Source organism: Penicillium malachiteum (genome assembly GCF_028827825.1).
Source record: "Penicillium malachiteum strain IBT 17515 chromosome Unknown utg000005l:1.0-9002435.0:326005.0-9005861.0, whole genome shotgun sequence".
Lineage (NCBI taxonomy): Eukaryota > Fungi > Ascomycota > Eurotiomycetes > Eurotiales > Aspergillaceae > Penicillium > Penicillium malachiteum.
Genome location: NW_026643099.1, coordinates 5,437,538 through 5,450,425, shown reverse-complemented (window position 1 = coordinate 5,450,425; position 12,888 = coordinate 5,437,538). Strand labels below are relative to the sequence as shown.

At 46.1% G+C, this 12,888-nt stretch overlaps 3 protein-coding genes across 3 annotated transcripts; 2 read left to right on the top strand and 1 right to left on the bottom strand.

Moving 5' to 3' along the window:
- Window positions 1-360: 360 nt before the first annotated feature.
- N7483_012049 (DUF2841 domain-containing protein) lies at window positions 361-2,004 on the top strand (the record flags this gene model as incomplete). The annotated part of the gene is made up of 4 exons (XM_057095476.1): window positions 361-447; window positions 521-734; window positions 799-1,506; window positions 1,565-2,004. The coding sequence occupies 4 exons, from the start codon at window positions 361-363 to the stop codon at window positions 2,002-2,004; spliced, it is 1,449 nt and encodes a 482-aa protein (XP_056941447.1).
- A 1,248-nt stretch (window positions 2,005-3,252) lies between these two features.
- N7483_012048 (arylsulfatase) lies at window positions 3,253-5,534 on the bottom strand (the record flags this gene model as incomplete). The annotated part of the gene is made up of 8 exons (XM_057095475.1): window positions 3,253-3,991; window positions 4,042-4,129; window positions 4,189-4,202; window positions 4,262-4,573; window positions 4,633-4,809; window positions 4,865-5,031; window positions 5,105-5,413; window positions 5,472-5,534. The coding sequence occupies 8 exons, from the start codon at window positions 5,532-5,534 to the stop codon at window positions 3,253-3,255; spliced, it is 1,869 nt and encodes a 622-aa protein (XP_056941446.1).
- Window positions 5,535-10,887: 5,353 nt separating this feature from the next.
- On the top strand, window positions 10,888-12,620 carry N7483_012047 (glycerophosphocholine acyltransferase; the record flags this gene model as incomplete). The annotated part of the gene is made up of 2 exons (XM_057095474.1): window positions 10,888-11,813; window positions 11,879-12,620. 2 exons carry the CDS (start codon window positions 10,888-10,890, stop codon window positions 12,618-12,620), a joined length of 1,668 nt encoding a protein of 555 aa, XP_056941445.1.
- Window positions 12,621-12,888: the final 268 nt, after the last annotated feature.

Below are 12,888 nucleotides of genomic sequence, written 5' to 3'. Positions count from 1 at the left end.
GCAGATACATGTACATAGTGACTTTTCTTTTTGCCTCTGTGGGAAAAATACGTTCGAGATCATGTATAATTTCTCACCACCCGGCTACCTCTCCTAATGGCCCCGGATTCTATACCCTTCAACAGATAGCCGTGTCGCATTTATTGGAATTTTATTTTTGGGGAAGATAATCATATACCTGAAGGGCCAGTCCCGTCTATTTTATTTCAAGTCATTATTTCGCATCTACGTGCTTTTTTTTACTCCCCAGCTTCTACTACTTTTGTCCTCCACTTTGGTCTGCGCATAAAAGCTGGACTATATTGGACTGGAGACATCAAACTGAACACATCGCATGTGTGACACATTCTTTATTGTGTCATGGATCTAAATCGACATCTAGGGATGGGGGAATCCCTTGAGCGAAGACACTCCGATACATCATCAATGCCTCATTCTCATCAAATGGTATATCTGACCCTTGCGCGAATGCCACAGCAACTAGAAAAGAAATTCAAGGTTAACTCATATCTTTTACTAGACGGTTCAAGTTCCTTCCAGCCAAAGCCAAGCATCTAACTTGGAGTTTCCTCATCCTCATTTCGCTGTCATCTACCTTGATCATAATGGCAAGCTCCAAGTCGAAGCCTCACCGTCCATTGCAGGATGTGGTGGAGCTATCTTCACCCCAGACGTGACAGACCGATTTATGGAAATGGCATCACCCAATACCCAACCACCTATGCGATTTCCCAGTAAGTCAATCAGCCATATTAATTGTGACTGGAAGCCCAGAGATACTTATATTGATTATCACAGACCCAAACCAAACATCTCCCGCCCCATGGGGTATGCAACCAACTTTAGGATGGATGCAACCAGGTCAGGCTCTACCAGCAGAGTTGATACCATGTGAATGGCAATCTCACCAGACTCGTCGAAAGCGACGAGACCTCAAACGAGCGGGTATGGCTCGACCTCGCCCAAAGTCAGCTTCGCCACCACCCACACCCCCGCCAGGACGAAGTGTTCTTCGTATTGGGAATCGGGATTTACTGCGGCGGTACTACGAAAAGGCATTCGAGGATTTTCAGCAGCTAAACTGTCGGGCTATCGCGAAATCATACATCAAACTCGTGGAGCCAAGGAAGCAGGTCCATTTCCCGTACAATGGACGTAAAGTGATTGCGGGAGTCTCACAGCGCGTTGATCCTGAACTTACTAAACCTGGATGGTGGCCTTCTGATGTCTTACATCGTGAGCCAGACCATCTCTTGAAACGCGGTAAGCATCACTTATTCAGTCAAGGAAACAAATATGAATACTCATTCCATCGCTCAGATCGACTTCGCCTTTTGGTACATATTCTCTGTGAGCTCAAAGATAGCCATGGAGTTACGGCGTACAAACTCCGTGAGGCTGGTCAGGATGTGCGGCGTCAGATCAGCCCAGCCCATCGACTACAAGTTCTAGATGAGATCTACTTTGTTCGACAAATGGAGGAACGATACATTGACGGGGATATCGGTAAGCCTCTGCATGTATCCCCAGTATAGCTTTACAGCATGTCGCTAACTCTAAGCAGACGGCAGCACACTAGTTCAGGTGACGCACACCCATCTTCCTGAAGCTAGTTACCAAGACGAAGAAATGTCAAATGGGGTACATACCACCCCCATTTCCGCAGTTGATACCGAGGACGATAAACAAGATCTCGCCGATGACCATGGTCCCCATCCAGATGACAGCGACCAATTCCCTATAGCCAATTCCCAAGGATTGCCTTTGTCGCCTTCCACCAGCGAGTCAAGTGGTCCGCATAGTCCCACGACCACAGGCTATAATAGTTACCCTGTGGGTATGCCTCCAACTATGTTGCCTCAACAGCCACCGAACACATCGAAACCCATGCCGCCGGACCCTAATTCCATACCAGGGTACTATGCGCCACCACATGCATATGTCCCAGAGAAAACCACGGGATATTGGCCTAACATGCCTTCAATGCCACAATTTGGATATTGATTGGAATAATGCGGGCATTTCATTTTTTTCAATCATCAGAACATACGGGAACGGACTCGGATATGAAAACTTGAAATTCAGCCATTGATTTGAACACGGATAAGAATTGATTTCAAGCATTCATACGGCCTAGGTAGTAAATATACAAAATACCAACTTGAATATCATCAGCTTCAAATTTTAGCTCAGATTATCGACATTAACCCCATATTAACCCCCATTATTAACGTTCACATTAATCTCTTTGCACTACTTTATCGTTAATCTCGGTAGTGGATGTGACGTGGAGCCTTACGCGGACGGAATCCTCCCCGAATCATACATCGGTTATAATTAATCACTGATAACCCCCTACTTGAATCAGTGATGAAAACTTGATCCACCCGAGTCTTCCAAACCCTGGAGATTCTAGATATCCTCTCCAATTTCCACCTTGAGACAGGAATTCAACATCAGTAATGTACTGAGTGACCCGCTTCAAATTCAGTTCTGACGCTTGGGAGTCTTGGACTCTTGGCCATTCCACCACGCCCCACATTCCATCCGGTAAAGCCGACTACCACCTGGGATTTTAATCAAAAGGAACAGAATTTTGAAATCAGAAATTTGGAAACTTCACAAATATTTTAAAATGAAATCGATCTTTTCAGAAATGTGTCCCCTGATAGTGGTGACTACCACGGGGTTTATCTACTTTGTTATGGGTCTACGCCGGTATTCCACTTTTACCAGGGCTCAAAGAATCGTCTTTCTTATTGGGCTGGGTTGCTTTTTGCTTGCATTGTGTGTCTTCGTGATCAGTATACTTCTAAATTTCATTTCTTGTGATGATATGCGGAGTTATATGCATGCCATTACGTCTTTATAAGGGATTTCCAATCCTCGACTTTTCCAGATTACGATGCTCTTGGATTATGGACCAAGCCAGGGACATATTACTTGAAGCATCATATACCAGCTTCCAGTGACCAATTTGGCTATGAACTGTCTTTAACGACAAAGGTCTGAATCTTTTGCTGAGGACTCCGATACCGAGAGCAGCCTCTCCAGGGCTGCCACGACGCTTGGCCAACCAGATCAGATCAGATCAGTTCGCTTCTTATCGGAAATACCCCGAAACTGCTCCATATCCACTATAACTCCAGACACACCATGCCTTTTTCAAAGACCACATCGAGCAAAAAGGGAGAATGCACGTATTTTTCCATACAGACATCAAATGGAAGATGAAATCTTATATCATTTCATCTATGCAACACTTTCGCCCGCCTTAGCACCCAACCAAGACTTCTGCAACTCCACCTCATCCTCCCACAACTCCGGCGCCTCATCAATACTCAAGCCCGGCTCAAACGCATTCTCACCCCACACAATCCCACACTCATTAACATATTCCTCCCAACAAGCCAAAAGCTCCGCAAGTTTCTCCGGTTGAGCACTCGCCAAATCCTTCGTCTCACCAGGATCCTCAGCCACATTAAATAGTTCCCAACCATCTCCATTCGGTTCTCCAACTCCTCCATTCGCCTTCGCGATGTGAACAATCTTCCAATCTCCCTTTCGCATAGCTCCGCGCGCAAAAAGTTCCCAACCGATTGGCTCAGAGGAGGGATGGATATTCCATAGTTCTTCGTCTTCGGTTTTCTGGCCCTGTGTGAAGAAAGGTACCCAGGATTTACCCCGGATGGCGTGTACGCTTCTACCGCGGAATTTAGTCATTTTCTGAATGACGGTGGTCTTTTCCAGGGTTCTGGCTCGTTCCTCGTTGAAAGATGGGGGTAAAGATACACCTGCGAGCTCGAGGAAGGTTGGGGACCAGTCCATTACTGTACTGAAGGATCGATTCAGTGAGCCTGGAGTGAATGATGGGAGGAAGGTGTTCGCTGGTGGTTTCACTACACAGGGAACGAGGATTCCGCCTTGAGATGGGAATCCCTTGAAAAGTCGGGAGGGGGCTGTTGAGGCCTGTGCCCATAGAGGTCCGATCCTGATAGAGGTTAGATTCATTCTATCTTAGGGACGAGACAGGGAAGGTACCAAGTGAAGGAGTTATAGTTGCCGATGTTTTCGAGCGAGTTATCGTAATATTTGTGGATAGCCCGCTTGATGTTGTCACCCATAACAGCTGCAATATTTATTAGCATAAAGATACACATTTGTCGAGATGGACTCGGGGTTGCTCACGTCTAGCTTCCATTCTGCATCGAAAATATTGTTAGAACATAGACATACTGTGATTAAGGATGTTGATACTCACGCTGCACCCTCCGCACCGTTGTCACTCATAAACACGATGAAGGTGTTATCATATTCGCCAGTCTGCTTCAAGTGCTGAACAATCTTGCCGACGTTGACATCCATGGTATCGATCATTCCGGCGTATGTCTCCATGGCTCGACTTGAGCATTTTCTCTCTTCTGGTGTGAACTCATCCCACTCGCCTGCACTTTGAGTAGTTGTCTCCACCTTGTGAGGAACCACAGATTCATCGATAATGCCAATCTCAACTAGCTTCTTGAGTCGACGTTCGCGCAGAGCATATGGTCCATCGTCATATATGCCCTTGTACCTAAACAATTGAAATAGTCAGTAAATAAATCCAGAGAGACATAGGGAAGAGTATCATACTTGTCGCGCTTGGCTTTAGAGCATTGCAGTGGCCAGTGGGGAGCAGTATACGGCAAGAATGCAAAGAACGGCTTTGACTGATCTGCCTCCGAGCGGGTTTGAAGATACTCAATCAATCGATCCGTATAGGTATCAGAAGAGTAAAATCCCTCTGGATCTTCATTCTTGTTTGGTGCTCTGAATACAATTGTCAGCATGGTCTTGCGGCTCGCATCCTACAGGCTATACTCACACATCAACCTTGATACCATCCTCAGTATGAATCGGAGATCCACCTAAAGGAAATCTCTCCTGGACTGGCTCCCACGCATAGTGACTACAGCATCCAGGAAGCATCGCAAAGTTCTTCTGAAAGCCCCGTTCCGAAGGTCCTTGACTAGCGCGGAGACCTAGATGCCACTGCGAAAATCAGCACCTGCTCCAAGTAATACCCAAGTACAGAACCATTCTCCTAGACCTAGACGAATCTCACCTTCCCAGACATGGCGGTGAAGTATCCATTATCACCCAAAATCTCCGGCAATGTCGCAACATCTTGGTTCAGATATCCTTCATACCCAGCCTTTCCATTCCACCTCTTTCCACCCTTCTCACTTGCGCGATGCTCAATCAAGCATCCCAATCCACCCAGATGCGCGTCTGTCCCGCTCATCAACATTGCGCGCGTGGGCGAACATGCCGCTGCGGTGTGGTGATTCAGCATGCGGATTCCGTCCGCAGCAAGCTGATCGATATTCGGTGTTTCGATTTCACTGCCAAAGCAGCCTATATCAGAGAAACCCTGCCAGATTATCCATTAGTTTCATTGCAATTGCTTATCAGTTTGGAGATTGAGATACCAAGTCATCGGCGAGGATGAATAGGAAGTTTGGACGCTTTTGCGTTGAATTGGTTTCGCTCATGGTGAAACTACCCGTGTAGTTATTTTTTTCGCAAGTATCAATTGAGAATATGAATAAAGTGACAAGAAAGAGAGCAGATGTATTAATTAAATGAAACCACATGGCGGTTCAAGATGGCGGCACAAGCATACTCCGCCCCACCTTGCTTGCGTTATCGCTTGTTGAGTGCCGCTTGATCGCGGGTCTCGCCGCTTGACCAAATCAAACACAGTTAGTATTTCTTTCGTGCTTTTGTGGGGAAATGATGACTTCAGTTTAGCATATATCATTTGGCACCTTTATATCAATATCCCATCATCGAAATATACATGCTCGATACCCAGATGCATTTATAATATTATTATCATCATCAACTTCAACTTGAACTTGAAGTGGGCTACAATATCCAGAAAACAGCGATGCTCAAGTACAAAAGCGAATGAAGTAGCTTTAGAGCAGATGCTGACTTCATCCCATTATGAGTAAGAAGTTCCTTACAGCTTGATGACGACGACGTGCCAACGAAAACCCATGAACGAAGAACACCCCATCTGACGAGGTTTATGAACTCAGGCTGGATTCATCGTTCACTGCTCATTACGAACTATATGTGCATGGGAACTGCCTTCACATGGAAAAAGAGAATCCGAATTAATATACATCCTTGTCTTCAAGTCCATGGTCGGGAGTGTCCTCTATATGTGAACTAACAGTGGTTTCAGCCCTGGAGGCGACTCTGATTCCCCTGATTCTCCTAATCTCCAATTCTCCCTGTTTCCGTGATTGATGTGCTAATACAACTTACATCCCTCGAACTGTCTGCCTACACTCAGTTATCCGTGGGACAAGACCATACTGGAACTCCTCCAGGATTGTCACCATGAAACCCGCGCGGTATGCGTAGTCTTCGACCAGCCCATTTTTCCCAGACCCTTTCTGCAGCAGATCTGCATTGGGATGATCTGATGCGGCAGCTCTCTCTATACAACTGTGATATTTATGTAGCAACAGAGGCTACAGAGCGGTTGCTTCTCACTTACAACTTACGAAGCTCGTTAGACCGTTCTCGGTCTCACAGAAATGGCGGAGTAAGTCCTCTTTTTTTTTTTCCAAATATGTCTTGATTATTATACTCACGAAATCATAGCCGACTCGGACCACCAACACATGAGATGACAAGAAGCTCCCAGCTCCTCCCCGAGAAACGCAGGCTCAATATTCCACCTCGGGCAGAACCGACGTTTAAAGATGACGCGGAGGAATTACAGACAACTTTCATCTTGTTGCACAACCTTGGAATGATTCCATGTCCGTTTCAATGTTATGATGAGATATTTAGTTGAAACCGTTATGAGTGGCAAGGTCAAGGCTCAACACATAGTTGACTCGGATCACTCGCTTCAATATTTACCACAACACTACAACAGCTTTGAGACTTTGTAACTTGAAGTCTACTACCAACTTATATCAGAGACTCAACAAGAGCCAAAGCTGTACCCGAGAACCGGAAAACGACAAGAGAAATGCTCACTACAAGAAAAGTTACTGCTCAGAAGTCAACTACTCTGACAGATTAGTAAGTGTGGGAAGAATGGTTGAAGTGAGGGACCTGAGTGGGTGGAGAGATGAAGTGAGAGGTGAAGTGAGAGGTGAAGTGAGAGGGTGAAATGAGAGGGTGAAAATGACGCTTCACAAAGGGAGGGAAGTGGGTTTCAGAGATGGTTATAAAAATGGTTCAAAGCATATGGTGATACCTGGCATGGCACCAAATTATGGCACCAAATTATGCAAAGAGCATTTTGATTCCTGGATCCCGCAAATGCGATTTTCCTCTCCCGATTCAATAACGCCCTGAAGAATATCTTGAATTCTCAAGTATCTTGAGAGTGAAAGCCAGGTCCCGAGTGAAAGTCCGCCTTGAAGCTCTTGAGATCCATTGGTGGTATGGAAGAAGTGTCATACGCTGGAAGGTCAGCATTGGGTCCCTGTCTTTGGCAGATATTACGCCCCGACCAGTTTGGCAAGCGGCCTCTTCCTGAGGGAGTTGACCCGTTTTACTTGTCAAGTGACAGTGACGCATCTTGCATGTCATTAATTCTAAGTTACTGTTTCCCCACTGCTTCAGATTACTGGAAGACTGAGTCAACCCACCTTCATCCGGAACGTGAGTCTAATCTGACAACCTCGGGTACCTTATTCTGATCTGAATGTCTGGAAAATCGACATAGACACCAGTAGAACACTGTACACGCCATACGCTGAAATATGGTCTCACGGCTACCCCCGAAGCAAGAGACAGAGACAGAGACAGAGAGAGAGGCCTGATCAGCGGTGACAGCGAGGTCGATAATAGGGGTTAGGCTCCTGTTGTCTTGCACATACTGCACCTTCGTGTGTGTATATTGTGGTTGTGTTGGTCCTAAGGCCAATGAAAAGGTGGTAGAACTGTGTCCACACAACCAGACCATCAACATTGAGACCGCTGAGGTCATCCTGAGCCCCTTCAGCAATAAATCTGCCATGTAAAGACGTTGTATCCAATGTCAAGAAGAGTACGCTTTCCATGCGGGATTCGTTCAGGAGAGTCTTCTTCAGGAACCGGGACAATCCGTCTGTTCCCAAGAGGGGTGTGAGGCCTCAGTATGGCATGACAGCAGCAAATGCAAAAAGCATATTGTTTCTTACCCCCCACAACACCCATTCCCCTCTGAGGAATCTATCAACGCATTGCAAGTTATTTGAAACCCTGAAATTTCTTGAGAGCGGAAGCTAGGCCACAAGGCGAGTTGACTCTAGGTTGAGAGTTGGTGGCCATCTCTTTTCACCTGCCAGCTAGCTGTCCCTTTTAGATACCTTTCTGTCCCTGGAAAACTTGTTGTCTGTGTTGCACCAACAGGCGTGGCAGCACATAACCTTGACGAACGAACGAGTGCATATAAACAGTTTAAACTACTGTTGGATGAGGTCTGGATAAATGCTAAGCTGGATGACTCGAATGAGAGCGATCGACATCCCCGCACGAAGAGTCTACGATTGAGAAACTCAAGGTTGAGCTTGATAATGCGCCCATATGGAATTTCATTCATTCTTTGGGAAATTCCAACAAATTTTCAAATACCGAACAGGTATCTCAACTCGCACTGAGGCTGTTATGCTTCCGAAAGAACGGCTTGGCCACGTGCTATTGTGATTAACCCTGAGCGTCAGTCCCCCTTATATCCCCGTGAGGGTTTGGGCATGTCTCGGCGTGCGTGAATCGCAAGTCCCTTATGTCCCCTTGAAGGTTTGGGTAGCTCCCCAAACGAAATCTCTTGGAATCACATCAGGACGCAACCCTTACGTGGGAGACACTTCTTCTAAGACAGGTGCCGAGTATGACACCCGCTGGTATACCTCACCATTCGATGATCAGATGATTTTTAAACCTTTTCGTGACGGCAAGTATGACTCCCTTATCGAAGCATATGAAGCATTGAAATCTATCCGGGATCGTGCGGGAGCCGATATGGCTAAACTTGAGCACAAACTCGTCAAAGTCAGTGCGATCTCTGACCCCAATCGTTGTATGATATACATGAATCGACAGAAACCTAGCGGCCAGTGGCCTGTTCTCTTGGAAATATGACCCCGTAACGGTTGACGGGAAGGATGGGTACCCAATACTCTCACTATGCATGATGCATTGGCAGAGGATGGCCTAGGCCTCCTGGAAAGCGCAAGCTTCTTTGAGTGCTGCTACTTTGGAGGGGTGAAGCCAGACCCTATTCCTCATCTACCAGCAGATATTATTCGTCTTTTACAAACAGTGACGATGAGGCGAAGCTCTAGGAGTCTAAAGAGAAACACTCCAAGGCAAAGAAGACGAGATGATGCCAGTGCTCATGGTTCCCTCTAACACATCCTATAATGAAGAAGACCGAAAAGAGGTGAAAGTTTTCCCCTCAGAACTTGAAAAAAAGACTCAGGAATTAAAATCCAACAATGGGAAAAATTCAAAATCCGGGTTGTCTGATACTTCTACACAAATTATTATTGCTAGACTACAAAATGCTACTATCATTTACACCCGCCTCAACATTCATTCCCCCATTCTACCCAACCTTGGAAGTTAGGTCTACATCAATATGTATCATAATATACAAATTTTTATAATGGAAGCTTTAATATGATATTATTCTTGAACGTTGTTGGCAGACTCAGGCTGTTGTTATACTGTTTTCATTAAAGTTACTTGTGCCCTTAAATTCATGAATCTTCAAGTTCAAATGTTGGTGGGCTCAGACCAGCTACACTACTTTGCATGCTCAGGATTTTACCTTAGGTAGGGACCTAGGCAATGCCAGTGATGATGCAGGTCATCACAATAATCCCGTTGAACCTTCAAGTTGGAAGTTGTGACACACGCTGATTTTTGTCTGAGCAACATTATGGTTATGGAGTCAGTCCGGATGTCCATAGCACAAACAGCAGTGCCACTAAACTCATAGTTGTGTACTATGCATCTCGGCAAATGTCTTCAACTGGGAATTTATGACGCCCAGAATTTTGGGAACTTGAATATATCCAGGCTCTGCATACCACCATTATTATACTCAGGCAGGATGTACAAGCACTAAGACTGCCAGCGGTGGGTCTATCTGCCGCAGTCGGTGTGTGGCTTCGAGAGCTTATGGGTGAGAGTGCTTTGACTCATAGTAGATTATGCAAGAAGATACCCACAAAGGATTCAGATGGCAAACTTGAATCTGGTATACTTTTGGTCCGACTATCATCAATCTAAAATTGAAGGATTCTATAGATATACTAGGAGTGCGGATATAGTACGCCATAGTACTCCGTATATGTCAAGTGATCCACACATGTGCATAGTCCACATCGAGATATGCAGTCCATTTAGAGTGTTTCAGTCTACTCAGTCTACTCAGTCTACCCAGTTGATATAAATATTATACTACTATATAATAATAATGTTAATACAAAGGAAAACATAACCGTTTTTGGTCATTTAGATCACGCGATAGAATCCACATTTACCCTGATCATCGTGATCCAGTCAAGCTCCGTGATTGGTCAGTCCCACATAAACAAGCTACGACTCTACCACCAACCAGCGACCACCACAACAGCACACCTTCCATCATTCATCTCTTGCTGGTTCATCTTTCTTCTTCCCTTGTTTGGTCTGTTTGGTTCTCTTAACTGCATCCAGGTGCTTTTACTCTATCACTTACCAACCAGATTTCTTCCTGGTCCCTTTCCCCGCGTGAACCCGTGGTCGTGATCTGCCCCCCGATAAGGTATGCCGAGTCTTGTGTCGTGATAAGAAACCCTCCATTCCCTCCATGAGAAAATTATAGAACTTTGTGTGACCAACATGGGGATGTTAACATTTGGCCGTTTCCTTAGCCGACCTTACCCTCACTACCGGGACGGTCCTACCATCTTCTCCTTTCAACAACAGTTCCTGATGGAGGGATCCACCGTCAACCAACACCGAAGGTCAGACTCGGTAGTTGCAGAGTCTCTCGCCTCAACTCCAGGTCCCGATGAGTTGGATAACCCGTTTTTGGAGGAGTTCGCCGATGGGGATGACTTCTACTCGCCTCCCGCCTCCCCAGGCAAACTGTCGAGGAACGGCTCTTTCTCCAATAGCAGTTCGTACCAAGAGGACTGGGAGACTTTCCCGCCACTCGACAAGTTGACCATTTTCGATGTCCTCGATAATATCCAACTCACACAAAGACTGGAGAAATGGCAACAGACGATCAACCTACAAAGAGAGAAGGTGCGGCTGCAACGTGAGAAGCTCCGATCGCGAGGACAGAATGCGCGACAGCGTGTGGTGGGAGAAATCAGACGCCGTGTGCCAACGGCCGATGAGCAGCTCGAGAAATACCGCCAGCGTATGAAGACCGGTGTGGAGCGGTTGGGTAAGCAGTGGAACAAGACTGCCACTGTGACCCTCCGTGAGAAGGCGTCCTTCATCGCAGGTGTGCTCAATATCTTTATCAGTGGATATCTGATCGGCCAGTGTCCTGAGTACTTCTATCTCTGGTTTACCGCCCAACTTGCCTATTTCATGCCCATTCGATACTATACCTACCACGCCAAGGGATATCATTATTTCCTGGCCGACCTCTGCTACTTCGTCAACATGCTTTGCATGCTGAGCTTGTGGGTATTCCCAGGCTCGAAGCGGTTGTTCTTGGGTACCTACTGCTTGACCTTTGGTAATAACGCAGCGGCGATTGCTATGTGGCGAAACTCGCTGGTCTTCCATAGTATGGATAAGGTAGTCAGGTATGTACATGAAAACACTAATCTCAACATGTCTCTCATGCATTTTATCTAACATATTTTTCCAGTCTCTTCATCCATATCATGCCGCCTGTCACTCTGCACTGTCTTGTGCACCTCACCCCTGTCGAGATGCTCAAGGAACGATTCCCTGCTATCTATGCCATCAAGTTCAGCCAGCCGGGTGACCCAGAACACTATTCTCTTGGAGCCATGATCATCTGGGCTACTGTACCCTACTTCGTCTGGCAACTGTCATATCACTTCTTGATCTCCGTGCGTCGTGCTGATCAGATTGCGGCCGGTCGCCCGACTAGCTTCACCTGGCTTCGCAAATCCTACTCCAAGGCTGCGATTGGTCGATTCGTTCTGAGTCTTCCCGACGCACTACAAGAACCAGCCTTTATGCTGATTCAATATGGATTTGCGCTCTCTACTATGATTCCCTGCCCGCTGTGGTTCTGGTACCGATGGGCTAGTAGTATCTATATCTCTGCCCTGTTTGTCTGGAGTATCCACAATGGTGCAACTTACTATATTGATGTCTTCGGCAAGCGATTCCAGAAAGAGCTGGAGCAGCTGAAGAAGGATGTTGCACGGTGGCAAAGCTCTCCCGAGGGCGCGGCTAGTCCGTTCATCTTCCCGGATACGCCTGCTACGGTCGCGTCTGACGCATTGAAGACTCATCCTTCCGCCGATAAACGGAATAGCGTTGATCGGATCCCTCTTCTGGATCCTACCAGTGCTGCCTCGACTGCCTTCCAGGAGGCTGCTGGAGACATCAACTCTGAGGTTCGTGAGCGAATTTGAGAGCCAGACTTATACTTTCTTTAATATTTCATGATACCCCTGGCGTATATGACCTTTTTACTCTTTCTCTAGCGCTTTACTAAGATGCGTTGCTTTTATTATGGTACTACGGTACTACCAGTTGACCAGTCTTTTATGCGGATGAGATACATTGCCTGGGCTTATTATAGAGTCGATCATTATGTCGTATTTGATGATATATGTATATTTTTTTATTTGAATTATGAATTCAAGATGATTTGATATTTATGCCGAATATTAGAAAAAG